Below are 19,687 nucleotides of genomic sequence, written 5' to 3' on the forward strand. Positions count from 1 at the left end.
ATCCACCCGCCTCGGCCTCCCACAGTGCTGGGATTACAGGCTTGAGCCACCGTGCCCGGCCAAAAAAATCTTAGGAAGAAACGTGATAAAGTTGTCATTTACATGTGATATCAAATTATTGGAAATATAAATTTATGTGTGAATCATTTATATGAAATATCATTTATAAGTGAATGAGTGAATGAACATTTATCTTAATAGAACCCACAAAGATTCAGCAAAGGAAGAACCAGGCAGGCTAGGAATTCACACTTTTCTGTATTTTTTTCTGGAACAAAGAAAGATCCAGCGTGAGAAATGCCAGATGGAACTGCTGCTCTTCTATATGTTCTTGGGTCAAATGGACAAATTTGGTCTTTATTCTCTGGAAATGTGGCTTCCATATTCGAAACAAGCCTGAATCTTACTTAAATAGCTTCAGTATGCAGAGCCACAAGACTGAGGCACTTTAGTCACAAACATACAGTAAAACATGGATACTAGAGTACTGGTGCACAAATACAGGCAGAGATATCTTTACCCCCTTGTGAAGATCACACCAGTTTTTTAGAACATGGCTCTATGTTCAGTTGGATCATTTGCAGTGTTCTCACTTCTGAATTTTTTTAGTGCTTTGGATTAGGGTAGATGGATTTAGCAAGAATATAGGGTGCCCAGTTAAATTTGAATTGTAGATAAACAATGATTAGTTGTTAAGTATAAACATGTCTCATATAATATTTGGGATATGCTTATACCAAAAAATTCCTTTGTGGAACATGCTTACAGTGAAAACTTATTTGTTATTTCTCTGAAATACAAATTTATGAGTCCCTTATTTTATGCGGCTACCCTACTTTGGGTTCAAGAATGAATTTTCTCCCCTTGCAGCTCCCTCCCTCCAACATTCTTAAGCTACTCTCACCAACTTTGTAAATTTAATTTCCTAGCCTTAACTTGGTGCCGCCTTTAACCTATGTCCCAATGCATGAAAACTTCAGGCTTCGGGCTCCCTCCTATCGGCCTATGTGGTTTGATATGTAGTTATAGAATATTCTGTGTTAAAACATGAAGGTTAGTTTTATACAGCTTTTATCCCTGTGCTGAAGCATTGCATCTTTACATCATATGCCAGCATTAGTATACATAAGGTGCCTAATTGTATAGTGAGAAATTTCTAAACCTTTAAATTTCTAAGCCCTGGTCTCAGTTTGCTGACCTGTAAAATCAGGGGATTGGATTCAAGGTGTTCCCCCAAGGTTCCTTCTAACCGTGCTACTAGTCTTTGAAATGAAGTTTCCAGTAGCGCTCTTATTTGCCTTGTGAAACCTAAATTGTTCCCATTTTGAATGAATCCCTTTCTTTTTCCAGAGTAAGTAGTGTTTACTAAACATTACTAAATAAGTAATGTTTAGATTACTCAATTAATAGTTTCACCTTTAAAGATATGTAACCTAAATTCCTTAAGGGCCAAAGAACACACTTTTCTTTCTTTCCACCCCTACTTGCACCGGGCTTTGCACACAGTGGGTCATCAGATTATGTGATCATGAACATGGATAATGTTGAAACAATCCCTTTGTGATGGGCTCTGACTGTCAGAAACGGTTTTTGCTGTGAACCTAAGCCGGCTGCGCGGTTTAAGACGCAGCCTGGGAGCTGCTAGTTGTTCTCTTCCGCCACCTAGTGGCGCCAGCGCTGCTTCCGTCCGCCCCAGCGCGCAGTTTGGAGCTGCAAGGATTTTAAAGATTGTAAATCAAATGGATGAATTGTTTTATTCCTGTCATTACAGTAAAAAGGGATTTATAGAGTGTTTCAAGAGATAAAAGGTAATAAATGTTAATAAAATTTAAGAGTAACACAATGGCAGACTTTAATTCTTGAACCTTTAAATTCATGCAATTTAATCCCTTTAATATGTTAAAATGTTAAGTTGAACATTAAAGAATAAAAATATAAACTATATTAAAGTTTTTGAAAGAAAGACTATCCTTTCAGGGTGTTCTTGTATACTGTTAAAGAATGTTTTCATATAAAATAAATGTAATCATAGCAGGTGTAAAGGAAAGAAAGGGAACTGAAATAAAATTCTGATAAGTATTAAATTGATAGAGAATATTTCGGTTCTGTATTGAAGCACTTGTCTTCAATTAAGTTAGAGATTATTCTCATTATTATTTATAAATGCAATACAATGTTTAATGAGTGTTGAATGATATTTAGTTTTAATGTCCTATAATCTGGAACTTTATTCAAATGTCATTATAGTGGGGTTAATTGGTGAATCTAAAGTAAAAATAAATTTCTCTAATGAATGAAATAAAATGTTTCTGAAGTGTGACTTATTTCCCTTTAAAGCTATTTTCACTGAATAATGATGGGAAAATATTTCTGACATTTTAACATTATTCTGGCTTTCTTTTGATTTTCATTTAAAATGCCAGTGCTATTATGAAGTGTTTAGATCTTTCTAATAAAAAATATTTAGTTGGAATTCCATTTTGTTTGTAATACAATGGTAAGCCAGCTAAGAAATCTCCAATTTGTTTTCCAGGGTGGAAAAATCCCCATAAGGTGGACAGCTCCAGAAGCCATCGCCTACAGGAAATTCTCCTCGGCAAGCGATGCGTGGAGCTATGGCATTGTGATGTGGGAGGTCATGTCCTACGGAGAGAGGCCTTACTGGGAAATGTCTAACCAAGATGTAAGTGCTACCAGTAGCTAAACTGCCGTTTTGTGAATGTAAACACATCAGCTTGCGGGGGAAATATGCCTTTTGTCTTCACTCAGATTGGCCTTTGTCTTCCTGAGAGCTGCCCCTGCTCTGTGGCCGAGCCTGAGAAGCTGCGTAACCTTTCTGAGCTGCATTTGGTTTATGTGACAATGGCCATAGAAATCACCTCTAACGTGATTCTGAATGCTCATAGGTGAAAACAAAGACTATGTAACTGTGAATAATCCCTAAACACTATTGCCACATCTCATTTCTTTTCGCCAGTTTTCACACAACTTAAGCAACCCACACACACCTCTACACCTCACACCGACCCAATCTCAAATTGTCCAAGTATGTTAAGGACTTAATCACAGATAACATTTATCCTTTTCTAGTGTCAGGCATAGATAAGACTGGATTTTGATTGGCCGGCTATGGCTAGTACTGCTTTTGAAACTGACTCATGCTTAGTACTGTGGGTGTCTACTTACTCTCGGGAAAATGCTAGGTCCAGAAGCTGACACAGCAGCAGGTTTAAGGCCAAATACACTGCTCAGTCCTTGTTCTCAAAAGCACAACATTAAACGGCAAAGCCACTGTGGCTGGGCCTTGAAGAGCATTTGGCCTTAAGGACAACATGCACCATAGCCAGCTTTGCTCCACCCGCAACAATTAGACTTTTTGGATCTGGGTCATTTGCCCACAGTCTGCTGTTCATCAGGGAATCTTATTTGAAGGACTCCTTAGCTCTTCCCTGCCACTGGGCTTTGTTTGGGGCAGTTCATGACTACTTTTCCAGTTTTTCCAAAAACTCAATTCCATGGGCATTTGTTCTTTCACTTTCAAAAGGAACCCATATTTTGGGGTTTTGTTTGTTTTGTTTTTTCTTAACCAGTTACGTTAGGTAGTAAAAGCCACCATAGTTCCTCTTCTGCCCTAAACTCAAGATATTGCTTGCCTGCTTGTCCTATTTTAACACAACTAAAATAGGCCATTCAAGCTATTGCCCAGAATAAAAAGTCCTCCTCCAGATGAGTTACAGTCTTCACTGCACAGAAGAGGCTGCACCTCAAGTGCCCTCCCTAATTGGTATTCTTCTTAGTTCTTGTTTTAATCCGTTCCCAGGCAGACTGAACATTTTCTAAATTTCTAATTCAAAGGGCTCCAAACTGTACTAATATACTGGTATCAGTAGGAAGTTCTCAAGCCTCCATAGATGGCATGTGTAAATTTATTTGTACATTATGTACAAGTCGTACTGTACTAATATACTCATTTAAAACTATTTAGTGGATGCCATCTCCATTCTAGGAACTCGGCTTTCACCAGAGAACAAATATTACATTTGGAAGGGACTCTAAAGATTATCTAAGCCAATCCCTTTATTGGTCATGAAACTGAGGCATAGAGCAGTGACCTATTTCCTTAAAATCTCAGAGTAAGTGACTTATTAATGCTCTTAGAAAATAATTCCAATAAACTTCTAAAATAGGTCATGGGCAAGGAGAAGAGGAAAATTGTGTATTCCATGGTAGTTTAGTTTACAGTACATATAGCTCCACACATAGGGCCAGTGGTTTCTTGCCCGCATGGGGCTTACATTCTAATGGGAGGGAGACAGACTACAAACAAAATCAGTAAGAGACATAGTATATAACAAGCTAACATGACAATTACTGCTTTGGGAGAAAAAAGCAGGAGAAGAGTATAAGAGATATTGGGGTGTTGATTTAAATATATATATTAAATAAATACATATATATTTAATATATATATTGTTTTATGGTCATAAAAGTCATAATTAATCTTTGTTATTAGACATTCATAAACATTCTTATAATAGGAGGATACAAGTAAATATAAAGTGTATTCCCATGATTTTTCCTGCCCTGCCCATTTAGTAACCACGGCCAGGTTATGTGGACTGTAAAGCAACCACAAAAGACACCTAACTTTAAAAGTGCCTCGGTTTCAATAAATACAAGAAAGGAGATAGATGATTTCTAGCGTCTGCTTTAACAGTAACATGCTATGGTTTTATAATCTCTGAAGAAATAGTTATTACATTTTTCTCAGCAGATGGAATACAGAATGATTCATAATACTCTTTTCCGATGTTTAGGACTTTCCTGAATCTCTGCAGAGGTACCAATAATCAGATAGGATGTCCACAAAGCAGAGCAAGGACAAAGGAAGATGCCAGACCACGAGACAGATTTTTTAGGAGAGCAGCTTCTGCCCAAATGTGTAGTTTGTAACATAGACCACCATGCAAACTGTTCTTAATAATTGTAGCCTAAAGTAGTCCAAGCCCTGCTGTCCACCCCTCCTTTCCTGGATCTTGCCCAAAAGTTTGCCCAGCCATTCTGGCCATGTATATTGGTGATCTGTGTCCAAGATGACCACTTAGAGAGTAATTTTTGTCTATTAAACCTCATTTGGCCACAGAGGCTCTATCTGGAACCCAGAGAAGATGCTGCAGCCAGGACTAGAGTTCCAACATTAAGCTCATTCTCATTCGTTCAGGATTGCCAGTGCTCACATACAAGGCTGAACTCCTCTTCCACCCAGAGCCTGGCTGCTTTTCCACCAGGTAGGGTGTAAGCGGCTGTATTGTCATGGTCTTGACGTACATTACCAAAGAATGTTCAAGCAAGAATCTGGGAAAAGGGGAAAAAAGAGGATGGAGGCCTACGAAAAAAACAAACAAACCCCAAACCTGAGGTCCTCAGATCAATCCAGACTACAGGAAAATAGTAAGAGCCAAAATCTTTTCTGTATCTTGTGAATACTTTTTGCTGCTGCAGTAAAGAGAGTTGAAATTCTGTTTAGCTTAACATATTGGAAGTCAGCATAACTGTGACAGATCCTATAACCAGGATTTTGTTTGGAAGCGGAAATAGCTTAATCAAAAATTTCCCAGCTGCTCTCTGCAAATACTGGCTATTCCCTATCTGTCCTGCATGTCTCATTTATTTGGTCAAAATATAGTCTTACGTTTGACTTTTTCAAAGCAAGGCCTACTTTGAAGGAAAATGTGATAGACACTACAAATTTGACTATGTTCTATGAGAATATTTTCTATTTTTACTATAATTTGGTGAGTTTAAGAAAGCTGTTCGTACAGATCAAATGGAGTGTTACCATGCTTTATGATTTTAAATGAGTTTAAGAAATTTCAGATTGTTTTCATGAGTTTCTCTGCTCTGCAGACTGTTGGATATTTTATTACAATGAACAATTTTGAGTCTGCAGAATCTGTTTTAGTGAATAATATAATGAGTTTCCCAAAGGTCAGTGGTACTATACTTTAGGGAAAGAAAATTTTAAAAGGAGTACACAGAAGTAGTCCATAAAAGACCTAACGAAATATAACAGCAGGTGCCATCTGCTTAGCCGTTCAGCAGTTACTTATTAAGCATATGCCAGTCATTAGACCGAATGTGCATATGGGGTGGGGTGGGGAATTAGAAAATCCAGTTTTCAGTAGGCCAAGCATGGTAGCTCACACATATAATCAATGCTTTGGTAGGCTGAGGTGGAAAGATCACTTCCCAGGAGTTCCAGACAAGTGTGGGGAACATAACGAGACCCTTTCTCTACAAAATATAGAAAAAATTAGCTGGGTGTGGTGGCACACACCTGTAGTCATAGCTGCTTGGAAGGCTTGAGCCCAGGAGTTCCAAGTGACAGTGAGCCATGATGTGCCACTGTGCTTCAGACTGGCGACAGAGTGAAGTCCGGTATCTCACTCTTAAAGAACCCACTATGCAGGTAAAGAGGAAATTTGGATATCTTTAAGTCTTATCCCCACCCTCAAATATATTCTGTACCTTCTACTTTTTTTTAAATGGAAACAATGCTGTGTGAAAACACAGTTTTTTTTTAATACATATATATGCCAAGAAAGCATACAGACTCTATTTTTCAGGGTTCTTTTCATTACAAATGAAAGAAACTCAACCCAAAGTCATGTAAGCAAAAATTAGGAACTGTTTTTCATCATGAAGCTAAGAAGGTGGCCAGCATCGCTCAGTCCAGAGGCTCATGCAGGACTTTTAGTGCGTCGCTAGGTGGCTTGGCCTCATCCTCTCCTCCTGCTGAGTCCTTTGCTGTCTGCTTCTTTACACTCCAGGGCTCGGTATGCCAGCTTAGCAACCCAGCAAAACGAGACCTTCTTTCTGTGAAACTTCATACACCAATCCCAGAGGAGATTCTGGCTGGCTTTGGTAGAGGCTTGCCCAGCACTAAACCAAAACTATGCCAAGGAAATAGATACTATGATTGACCCAGCTAAGTTTATATGCCAGTCTGTGCATTTATAGGTAGGTGATGCGTTGTAATTGGCACTCTCCCCATAATTACCTCAGGTGAGGGAAGAATTCCCCAAAGCAATGCAGTTGTGCTATCAGAAGGTATATTTTACCTTTTTGGTACACATCATTTGCAAGATTTGCAAACGACACTGCATTTTAACACTGCAGTATCATTTGCAAGTTAATGCTTGCATGTTAACATTGTGCATTATGTATTCTAACGAGGCAGCAGATTATACTGAAAAGGCCAGTCGGGCTTTAAAACAAGGTCTCTCAGCCTTAGCGCTATTGACATTTGGGGCCAGATAATTCTTTGCAGATAAATATGTTACATGCTTTGCAGAACGTTTAGCAGCATACTCAGCCACTAACCAGCAGATGCCAGTAAAACCCTCCCAAGCTGTGACAACCAAAAATGTCCCAGATGTTGTCCAGTCATCAACACTGCTTTCTAGCTAGAAAGATCTGGGTTCAAATCCCAGATGTACAACTCACTGGCCATATAATCTTAGGCAAGTTGTTTAAGCTTTCTGAGATACTAGACATACTCAGGTTCAAAACACCCAGCGCTGGAATTGGAAAGCGTTAGAGGTAATGTATATAAAGCATCTGGCACATGGGTGTTTCATCAACAGCAATAATAGCTCACATTTTCTGGTCCTACTGTAAGCCAAGTATTTTATGTTAGTACTTCATTTAATTTTCGAGATTATTCTCTAATGTAGGTAACCATTATTACTCCCATTTCTAGATAAGATAACTGAGGCTTGGAAAGTACAGGTAGCTTACCCATCGTTACATAGCTGGTTAGTGAGAAAACCGAAGTTCAGGCCCCCTCCTTACTCCAAAATGCATGCTTTTACCCACTAAGCTACACTGTGGAAGTCTAATTTTCAAGAGTCTTCATATCACAATTCTACATAATGAGATGGAAGCACAGGTAATTTTGCATGCTACTATATCACAAGAGTAGTATTGTTGTTGTTCGCTGTTAGCAAAAGAATGTGGATAGACTCCCAGCTGTTTGGAAATATAAATCTTTTCTGTAGGATTTTTGTCTTGATGTTAAAAATTTATAAAATGTACCATATCGTTATTATATTTCTTTAAAATATTTAAGGCAGTCGCTTAGAATCAAATTTTAAATGTTGACATAGTTAGCCCATTACCAGAAACATTTCACAAGTACCTTGAAAGTGTATAGCTCCTCGCTGTTTCCTAGCACATGAAGATATTTTTTTCTTTTTTTATAAGGTATTTCAGGGTAATGTTTCATGTTATTTTCATCCAAGTTCAAAATAATTAGTATTTACTACCTAATGGAAGTGTATCGTAATGCTGGAGCTGCACATGCTCCAGAGATAACACAAGGGCACTGCGTTTCTTCCCTCCAACACTTACACCATGTAATGTACTTAACAGAAGAAATGGAAGCAAAACATGAACAGCAGGCAACATTAAATAACCAAGTCCCCACAGAGCTAAAATGTAGGGAAAAAAGTAGCACCACTTAAATGCGAGGCGACTTAGCTCAAGGTAATGATCTAAGTGTAAGATTGGAGTCTTGGGTTCTGTTTTGTTTCTTTCCCCTGACGTGACGCTGTTAAAAAATAAAAATCACCTTGAAGCAGTTCGAAGCCGAAATGCCTCCTGGGTGTGGTATCATGTAGGCACATGCTAGCTACCAAACGAGTTCCGTTTCCCAAAAAGAAAACTGCTCTCACGGGGCATCTCATTTGAGGTTTGCTAGGAAATAGAATGCTTCCTCCGTGTTTTTGTTTTCATTTATTTTTTTCCTCCTTGCTTTTCAAATGCTTTTAAATAATAATGAGTTCTGCTTTAGATGGCTTTCTGAAACTTACCTGAGGGGGAAAAAGTGGAGTTTATCATTAGAATTTTATTTTTATCGGTGATGTGGTCAGAAACAACCTTTTGATCTTAGCTGAATTGATTCGTTTTTTCCAGATTTAAGAAGGAAGAAAATAACCTTTTATTTTACTTCCTGTTTGTCCTTATAATTCTATAACCTTTCTCAATTATGGGTCAGTACTTCAGCCAAGAATGGTGGATGTGTAGAATCCACTTACCTAGAAATGCAGCATGATTTTATGACTCAGAGAATCCAGTCACTTCCAATTTTTGTCTCTGATTAGATTTTCCAAACTCTACTTTATTACGTAATGGTCCTTGTGTAACGATCTGTGTAAGATACTACAGTAAATTGCTAAAAGCCCATTTCTATTATTTCAACCTTCCATATTACATAGGAATTTTTGCATTTATTTGAATATGTATTCTACCAAAGGAATTTTCAAAAAGGCCTTTCTTTTCCCAGCTTTTCAGTAATTCCTACTATTGGTAAATAGGCTATCACAGTATTTTAATTAAATACATACTAATTACATAGTGAGACAAGAATAAAAGGGAATATTATGAGATGCAATCAATCACCATCATAAATAATTCAAATAATTAAGTTTCAAGGATAAGAAAACAGTAACCAATATGATACTACCACAATATAACTTTCAAGGGAAATTTTTTCAATGAGTGACCACAAAACTAGAAAATGTGTATATGCTTGCTATATTTTCATAAAAAATTAATTATACCTTTCATTTCTTTTTGAAAGAAATATACTTACTAGCTTTAGATCTTATGATTTTTACTCCCTGTCATGCTCATTGGAGCCTTTACAAAGAGGGCAATTTCAAATTTCCTTTTTCTTTGTAGTAATACCTATTTTTCCATAGCTTTTAGATATTTTTAGTGGACCCAGGAAATATATTATTTAAAGTTATCTACTATCTTTCTAAAGTCAAAAATGACACACCAGTGAAGAAATCTCATTTTTTCCCAGAAAGTGCTTGGGAAATGGCCCTGAGTCTTAAGAATATTGGCATCTTAATCATAAAAAAATAGGCTCAGAAAAGTAGATTTGGAATGTGTCATTGCATTTTCAAAAATGTAATTTGTTGTCCGTGAAACTGGCATAGTAAGAAATACCGTGGTGCCCCAAATCTTCCTAGCTTTACTTAACAAGGCTATACTGTGGTTCTGTCTGTATTTTTGTCTCAGTATAGAGGTACATCTAAGCACTTGGAACTCTGTGAGAACTATTCCTTAGAATGGAGGCCAAATCCTGAATTAAATTTTTTTTTTTTTTTTCTGGTCCATGATGGGAGAAATAATTACCACTTTTGCTCACTGTTTTTTTTTTTTTACGAGAGAAAGGAAGAAAAAGAATTAAAAAAAAAAAAAAAAGAATACAGGAAAGGAAGAAAGAGGAAGAGGAAGAGGGAGAGAGAACAGGGGTGTTGCTTTATTGCCCGGGCTAGAATGCAGTCTAAAACTGGGTATGCCTGTAATTGTGTTTAATAATAGAGACATAAAAAAAATGAGGGAATAAAATAATTAACAAGCAGCCAACCAATATTTCATTTAAACCTGTAAATACGTGTGATGTAGTACTGATAAGAGTGTATATTTTGTGTATTTAAAGTGGAGAGTTCTATGAATGTTAATTAAGTCTACTTGTTCCAGATCTGAGTTCAAGTCCTGGATATCGATGTTAACTTTCTGTCTCATTGATCTATCTAATATTGATGTTGAAGTCTCCCGCTATTATTGTGTGGGGGTCCAAGTCTCTTTGTAAGTCTTATATATCTGGGTATTTCTGTATTGGGTGCATATATGTTTAGGATCTTTAGCTCTTCTTGTTACATTGATCCTTTTATCTTTATGTAATATCTTTCTTTGCTTCTTTTGATCTTTGTTGCTTTGAAATCTATTTTATCAGCAAAAATTGCAACTCCTGCTTTCTATTTATTTATTTTAGCTCTCCATTTGGTTGGTAAATTTTTCACCATCCCTTTGTTTTGAGTCTTTGTGTATCCTTGCATGTGAGATGGATCTGGATGTAGCATACCAATGGGTCTTGGCTTTTTTGCCTGTCTGTGTCTTTGGATTGGGGGATTTAGTCGATTTAAATTTAAAATTAATAACAATATATGTGTGTTTGATACTGTCATTTAATGTTAGCTGGCTGTTTTGCCCATTAGTTGATGCAATTTCTTAAATATGTTGATGTTCTTTATTTTTTGGTATTTTTTAGAAAGGCTGATACTAGTTGTTCCTTTCTATTTGTAGTGGTTCTTTCAGAAGCTCTTGTAAAGCAGGCCTGGTGGTGATGAAATCTCTGAGTGCTTGCTTGTTCACAAAAGATTTTATTTTTCCTTCGCTTATGAAGCTTAGTTTGGCTGGATGTAAAATTCTGGGTTGAAAGTTCTTTTCTTTAAGAATGTTGAATATTGGCCCCCACTCTCTTCTGGCTTGTAGGGTTTCTACTGAGAGATCTGCTGTGAGTCTGATGGGCTTCCCTTTATGGGTAACCTGACCTTTCTCTCTGGCTGCCCTCAGTATTTTCTCTTTCATTTCAACCCTAGTGAATCTGGCAATTATGTGCCTTGAGGTTGGCCTTCTTGAGGAATATTTTTGTGGTGGTCTCTGTATTTCCTGGAGTTGAATATTGTCCTGCCTTGCTAGGTTGGGAAAGTTTTCCTGAATAATATCCTGAAGCGTATTTTCCAGCTTGGATTGATTCTCTTCGTCACATTCAGGCACACCTATCAAACGTAGATTAGGTCTTTCACATAGTCCCATATTTCTTGGAGACTTTGCTCGTTCTTTTTTATCCTTTTTTCTCTAATCTTGTCTTTTTGTTTTATTTCATGAAGTTGGTCTTCGACCTCTGATATCTTTTCTTCTACTTGATCAATTCGGCTGTTAAAACTTGTGCATAGTTCGCAAAATTCTCGTGTTGTATTTTTCAGCTCCATTAATTCACTTATATTCCTCTCTAAATTGTGTATTCTTGTTAACGTTTCGTCAAACCTTTTTTCAAAGTTCTTAGTTTCTTTGCATTGGGTTAGAACAAGTTCTTTTAATTCCCAGAAGTTTCTTATCATCCACTTTTTAAAGCCAGCTTCTGCTAATGGAACACAGTCTTTCTCCATCAGGCCTTGTTCTGTTTCTGATGAGGAACTGTGATCCCCTGTAGAGGGAGAGGCGTTCTGAGTTTGGGTATTCTCAGCCTTTTTAGGCTGTTTTCTTCCCTTCGTTATAGATTTATCCATCTGTGGTCTTTGTAATTACCGTCTTTATAGTTGGGTTTCTGAATGGACGTCCAACTTGTTGATTCCCGGCGCTAGAATCTGAGCAACCCACTGCTCCGGCCAAAACAGCGGCTTTAAGATTGATGATGCTTTTCTGACTCTGCACCAAGAACCGCCACATCAAGGCAGCGGCAAAACCGCCTCACCGGCCTCAAGAGTCACGCTGGCGACAGGTGGGGCTCCTCCGCTGGGAATCTCCTGGTGTGTGAGCAACAAAAATTGATCTGAAAGTGTGTCGTCCTCTCGTTCTCTGCTCTTTCAGTGGGAGCTGCAATCCCGAGCTGCTAGTGATCAGCCATCTTGGATCTCTCTCCTTTTTTCATCCTGAATTAAATTTACAGAAACTCCAAATCTAGAGATGTTACCAAAGTTCCTATACACTAAATCTTTGGTTTCAATGACTAGAAACCTAGCTTTTTGAGGTGAAAGGTACTATTGCAGAGTCCAGTCCTCTTTTCTTTATCAATGAAGAGATAGAGACTTGCCCAAAGGCAGAGCTTGGTTAGTGACAGCTTAGGACTTCAGTGTGGTTTCAAGCAACCCCTTCACTAATATTTTTTCTGTGACTTACAAACTGAATCAGACTTTGAACTGTCAGAGACAAAGATTTTTCAAATGATAAATATGTCATCAACAACTTTTTAACCTATGAGAGTCCTACGCGTTGTTCCTCATTTCGTCAACTCCTTTAGCTATCCCAAAAAAGCAGACCTCCTAAAGGACAAATACTTTTCATTTTATGTAGGTCCTTGACGTGCTATTGTGACTTCCAAAAGGAAAGATTGGAGAATTGTCTTACGCATAGAGTTTTAAGAAACCTTTTTTTTTTTATCTTAAAACTGAGAAGAATATCTTAAAAAGAAAATCTTAGGCTAAATAACAAATTAGCCTCTGAAAAAAGTATTTCCTGTATCTAAATATTTCATCACTGTAACCCCTTTTTTCTGTGATTCTTTTTATTAGTATATTGAATTTCATTTGGTTTTGATTGGTTTTAACTGAGTTATACATTGTGAATATTGAAAATTATTGAATGAGAAAGTATATTAGTCCATTTTCACACTGCTATGAAGAAATAACCAGAGACTGGGTAATTTATAAAGGGAAGAGGCTTAATGGACTCACAGTTCCTCATGGCTAGGGAGGCCTCACAGTCATGGTGGAAGACAAAAGAGGAGTAAAGGCATGTCTTACATGGTGGCAGGCAAGAGAACATGTGCCAGGGAACTGCCCTTTATAAAACCACCAGATTTCATGAGAACATCACAGGAAAAACATGCCCCCATGATTCACTTAACTCCCATTGGGTCCCTCCCATGACATGGGGGGATTATTGAAGCTACAGTTCAAGATGAGATTTGGGTGGGGACACAGCCAAGCCATAACAGAAAGTGAGTTTAAAAGCATAAGTGTTATTTACTTACAACAATTTTCCTTCTGCTTTTCTTTTCCTTCTTTCCCTCTCTGTCTCTCTCTCTCGTTTCTTTTTTTTCCTTTTTGTTGCCTATGTAGACACAATCTTTATATTGCACACCAGGAAAACACATTGTGTTCCTGTATTATGCACATAAATATCCTAATCTGTAAAAGTAATCATTTTCTCAAAGACTAAGTATAGACTGTGACTCTCTGCTTTGCACTCCCCCTTCTACCTGAAATTATAGGTTTTCCACAAAGATGTGAAGAATATTTAGAAGGAAGGTAAAAATAAAATCATTTCATATTCCATTTTCTAGTGTACATTTCAGCCCTTGTTAAATTTTGAGACAGTTTCTTTTAAAAGACTGTATAAATAACTAAATTCAATGTGCTTCTCTTTTGAAGATACTTAGCAGCCTTATAACATAAAGATGTGATATGTTATATGGAGTCTAAGCAGACTCTAAGCAGTCCTTGCTCAACAGTATTGTTCAGAGATATCTCAATATCTTCTTACTGACTGTCTAATATTTGTTTTCCTTAATGTAAGATGTGCACTGCCTTCTTTGATTCAGAAACCATCAAGAAAATTGAAAAACACATCAGATTTGGTCAGAGCAGAACAGCCTTACCACGAGCCCACACTGAGCCTTCTGTTGATTCTAGGTTGTTAAAAATTATGGTATCAGTGACCAAGAAACCGGTATGATCTATTTAGAATAAGCAGCCAGGGTTTAGATAATCATTTATGACAGAATCTAATTCCTTCTAACTTTGCATAAACATTATCGTTGCAGTCATTTTCATATTTTTTCACTTTATTTTAATTTTCTTCTTACATTTTAAAATAAGGGTGTAACCTTGTATAACTCTTCTCCGAAAGGATGACAGCCTACGAATATCATAAAACCAAACTGTTACAAAATTCTCTCTAGTTAATTATCACCCCTTCGTATCCTAAAACAACAAACCTCAATTAATCTTTTAGACAAAGCACCCCATATGCTGCTCTGTGTCAGTCCTTAATTAGGAAATCAGAATATACCTCTAAAGCAAAACTCTCCACAAAGGAAATGTTTATGAAGATAAAGGTTAATACAGGATTTCTTAAGCTTCTCTGAAAATTCAGCTTTCATAATTCACATATCTGGCAATTGGCCCTCCATTCCTTGACTTGACATGGCATTGTGCTAGATTCTGGGAACAAAGAAACAGTCACTGCTCTGGAGGAGTTCAGTTAACCCAAGCTGAGACTACAAATGTTTTGTAGTGGCTGGAGCCAAGGTTAAAATGCGACACGGCAAAGGTGAGGACTGACAGCCAGGCACAGGTGAGCCATTGCAGAATTTCAGATGTGGGAGGAACATGATCACAGTTCCCCTTCAGCAGGATTGCTTTCATTGCATCTCAGGGAATGACTGGTGGAGGAAAAGGAGAAGCAAGCAGACCAATGGGGAGGCCTTTGCACTGATCAAAATGGCAAACAAAGCATTTGAAGAGAGAATGAAAAATGGAACAGATTTGAATCAGCATCATGAGTTCATTTTGAGCAACAGGAAAGTCAGGGCCCAGATGACTCCCTGACCACTGACTTGAATCACTGGAAGAATGGTGGTAGCCTTCTCAAAGGACAAAAATCCCAAAGCAGGAGTGGGTTTAGTTTTGCACAAAATAAACCCAGGACACCTTTATGAAGTGATATGTCCTATAGGTGATAAATATCGAAATCTGGAGAAAAAGCTGAGCTAGAGCTGCAGACATGGAGGTCATAAGCAGATAGGTGATAGTGAAAGCACAGAGTCTATAAGTCACACAAAGAGACCTCACGATGTAATTCTGGGAGAATGAGTCGGAGATGGGGTACAAGACTCAGGACAGACTTTCTCTACCACTACTGTGATCTCGGGGCTACCATGATTATATGAATCTATTATTCATGAAATTCCTTGCTATGTGATCTTGGCCCAATCTTTTAATCAGTTTGAGCTTTGGTTTTCTTATCTACAAGATGTGTATAATCATACTCAAATAATAAAGTATTTTGAGACCTAAATTGGATAAACTGTGTTAAGACACCTAGCTCAGAACTTGACACATAATAAACTCTCAAAGGTATATATGTTGAATCTGAAACCAGAAAGCTCATAGGAAATTGGACTCATCATCACCCCAGCCCCAGAATTGCTTCTTCTCCTCTGTCCTCTCTTATTATCAGCTGATGAAGACAAAATCCTGGAAGCTGTTTGTCTCCTGTCCTCCCTCTACTTGACACATCTAATCTCAGCCCAGTCCTGTCAAATCAGTTCATCTCTTGAACACCACAGCCATTGCCTCCACTAAGACCTGGATCACTGCAGAGCTCCTTCCTGGATCCCTTGACTCACCAGTGTACTCTCTATACTGCAGGCACAGTGAGCTTTTCTAAATGGGAAATCTAATATAATGTACTTGCTAAAATCCTTTTCCCCTTTGCATAAAGTCTAACGTAATTTTACTTAACCTCCCAACCTCAAATCTCACCATTTCTCTCTTCGAAGACTATATACTGGTCACATAAATCTACTTGCATTCTAATCACATCTCCTTTCCGGAACCCATCCACTTGACCCTTTCACATACCCTTTAAGGTTCAGTCACCTCCTGGGAGAAGGCTTCCTAAAGCTGGGTTGGGCACCTCTCCCACATGCCCTCATAACAGCCTGTTCTATGTGGCACTTCTCATATTCATAGTCCCTGGTCACTCTCAATAGATAATTTATTACTTAAAGACGAGATATACCTGACTTATTACGTTATCCCTTGAACACAGCATGATCTGTAGTACAATTAAGTGTTTAATATCTATCTGTTTGGATTAATAAATTTAAAAATCTGTTAGAAAGATACATCTTTTAAGAAATTTTGTGAATTGCTTAAAAAATATAAATTTCTTCTTTATCTTTGAAGGCAGAATTTTCAGATGTGTGATCTTGGGCAAGTTAAACCTCTCTTTGTGATTATTTGTCTGTAAAATGGAGATAACAATTATACCTAACTCATAAAGTTATTGTGAGGATTAAAAGAATTAACACATAAACATCGTTTAGAACTGGCCTCGAAAATACTTAAGGGCTCCCAATACTTGCTATCAAGATTTTATCACTGTCACTATTGTTGTTATTGTTACAGTTTTCCTATAAGATGGGTCCCTTTGTGTTTGGCTCCTGTCATGAGCCAGAGCTCAAGACAAAATTCACAAGGTCACAAGTTAACGAATTGAGGAAATTGAAAAGCCATAGGTCAGCAGGAAGAAAAGTCATGAGTCTTCTGACCCTCTCACCGTCCCCATGGAGAGGCCAGGACCACATTCTCTACTGGACACATTGTGGGTAAAGTTTCCAGGCAAGGGAACTCACCCTCTTGTCACTCTCACAGGGCATGCATGAGAGCAACTCTGTCAAGGGGCATAAGCAATCTAGATTTGGATGCCAACTGTCCACAGGACTCATCTGAAGCTAAGGAGCTGGGACCAGTGGAAAATAGCAACCCTCTAGACAGGAGGCAGAAGCCACAAGTCTTATAGGAAGCTGGGTTTTGGTCAAGTACCTACCCCAGAGAAGAGCAAGCTTCCAGTCTCATCTGGCTCCTTATCCAGGAAAACCAGAGTGAGATTATGAAATCATTTTTGGACAAGCTGCTTCATGCAGCAGTTTTTCTAAATCAATATATCCTTCAGCGAGGACTTCAAATGCTGTCATGCTTATACTTTGAATTTATTTTGAATAGGCTGAGACACAGTTTTCCAATAATCTGCTCATCTATCAAGACAAATCCAAAAATTTCTTGTAATAGCAAGGTCAACAATATTTATTAATGTGTCAGGCAATATACTAAATGATAAGCACAGAAAATTTAGAGATATAATTCCTGCTTGTAGGTATGTACAGCCTTAGTGGAAAGGCAGATGAAAAAATTACTGTACACTGTCATGGATGCAATCATAGAAACACGCACAAGACTCAGAAGCATTAAGAAATGACTCTATGGCCGGGCACAGTGGCTCACCCCTGTAATCCCAGCACTTTGGGAGGACGAGGGAGATGGATCACGAAGTCAAGAGATTGAGACCATCCTGGTCAACATGGTAAAACCCTGTCTCTACTAAAAATACAAAAATTAGCTGGGCATGGTGGTGCACGCCTGTAGTCTCAGCTACTCTGGAAGCTGAGGCAGGAGAATCGCTTGAATCCGGGAGATGGAGGATTCAGTGAGCCAAGATCACAACACTGCACTCCAGCCTGGCGACAGAGCAAGACTCCGTCTAAAAAAAAAAAAGAAATGACTATTCAGTTTGATATTATATTTTGCAAACTATGAAATAAATATTTTTTATTTACACAGAATATTAAACCTATAATCCAAGTAAAAACATTGAAGTCTAAATAGCAGATACCATGACAAAAGATAGCATGGGAATCACTACTAAAATTGTATTGGGTTATTGGGTGATAAGAAATTGGAGAGGAAGATGTTATATCATGAGAACTAAAACGCAGTTCTGGGGAGAGGTCAGAGGAAAATGTTGTATGCTAGAAAGAATTTCATTCAAATTACAACCTTGCCACTTACCAGCTATGTGAATTTAGGCAACTTTCCTTACTCCTCTGAGTCTAAATTGTCTCATTCAAGAAATGGGGATAATAATATCTACCATGTTGAGCTATTTTAAGCAGCAAATGAATAAAAATATGCAAAGCACATAGCACATGGTGGATACTCAATACAGGCAGCTACTTTTTTTTCCCTAAGAATATAACCTCACTTGTCATCTATTTTATTCTATGCATTTATAATTAGATAACTGGAAAATTGACTATCAAGCACTCCTAGAGTGGGATTTCGACATTACTTTATAATGGAATTCTGTCCTGTTTTTCTGTTATTTTTCTAAGCTATCCATGATAGTTTTGATGCATTGCAAGTTTCTTACACACATCCTCCTTTAATAGAACGTGTAACAAAATGTCTTAAAATCCACACGTAGTTGGTAGTAAAAGTAGTCAGAAAACAGATGAGAAAAGTCCTGTTCAATAACAAAATATAAAATGAACAGAAAAATTCTAGCATCCTGACAGGCTAACGCGGTCTGATCAAAAAGACAATGATGAGATTATGAAAAATCCCCTCTTACTAAAAATGCTAAAACTTAGCAGTTAAGAGCCTCCTGAAGACATATTATTGTTCCTTTTTCACAAACAGCCTCTAACATAAATTAAGAATATGTTAGAGTCATGTTCAATAGTGTGAATTTAAAAAGAAATCAAATTGCATTTTTATATTTCTGTTTTTTTGAGAGAGACAGGGCAAGGGGAAGTTAAATTTTGCCTGTCTTTAAATATTAGTCTGTTCCTCAGTTTTCCAAACTCAACAATGGTGACAATAAACATGTTCTTTTTGTCTTTTTCCCAGAGATAAGAATAAATATTCACCTGAATACATTTGAACATTTTATAAAAACCTAGGCTACATAAATTCAGGGTCAGTATTATCATATTGCTAGGAATTTCACAGGTGGATCATAACTAAACAGATGAATTTCCTGCTTTATTTTGTGATTTTCTAAGTACCAAGAAAAATAGTTATTTTTATCTTGTTAGTCTTAACTTTGGTCTCTTATGCTGATTCCTTTCCCAAGAGCTGCACTGTTCCATGGTCATTAGCCACATGTGGCTATATACATTTAAATTAATTAAAAGTAACTGAAGTTGAAAATTCAGTTTCTTCATTTTAGTAGCTGTATTTCAAGTGCTCACTAACCACGTGTGATTGGGTGCCACCATGCTGTAGAGAGAACATTTCTGCCATCACAGAAGTTCTGCCTGAGCACACTGCCTCAGAGGATACCCAAGCTAATGCTCCCATTTCCCTGTAGCCTTAAGCTAGCCAGTGATAGCATTTTAAAGATTAAATGACCTTAGGAGTTATAGGAGGGTGACTTCATAATCAGGTCAGTGTCAGACTAAAGGAAAGCTAAATGTCAGAGAATAGGAATTAAATCAAGATGACAAAAGAAACAGAATACACAATGGCATTGTTATAAAAGG

General features: G+C 37.6%; 1 protein-coding gene across 3 annotated transcripts in view; it reads left to right on the forward strand.

Moving 5' to 3' along the window:
* The window catches only part of EPHA6 (EPH receptor A6), a 970,705-nt gene that overhangs the window by 934,234 nt on the left and 16,784 nt on the right, over window positions 1–19,687 (forward strand). For all 3 annotated transcript variants that reach the window (XM_032277212.1, XM_032277213.1, XM_032277214.1), the window contains one exon: window positions 2,534–2,683. In XM_032277212.1, the coding sequence (XP_032133103.1) occupies window positions 2,534–2,683 (150 nt within the window). The remainder of the gene's footprint in view (window positions 1–2,533; window positions 2,684–19,687) is intronic.

The sequence above is a fragment of the Sapajus apella genome, unplaced genomic scaffold (assembly GCF_009761245.1).
Source record: "Sapajus apella isolate SASKATOON/1434 unplaced genomic scaffold, GSC_monkey_1.0 scaffold8, whole genome shotgun sequence".
Taxonomy (NCBI): Eukaryota; Metazoa; Chordata; class Mammalia; order Primates; family Cebidae; genus Sapajus; species Sapajus apella.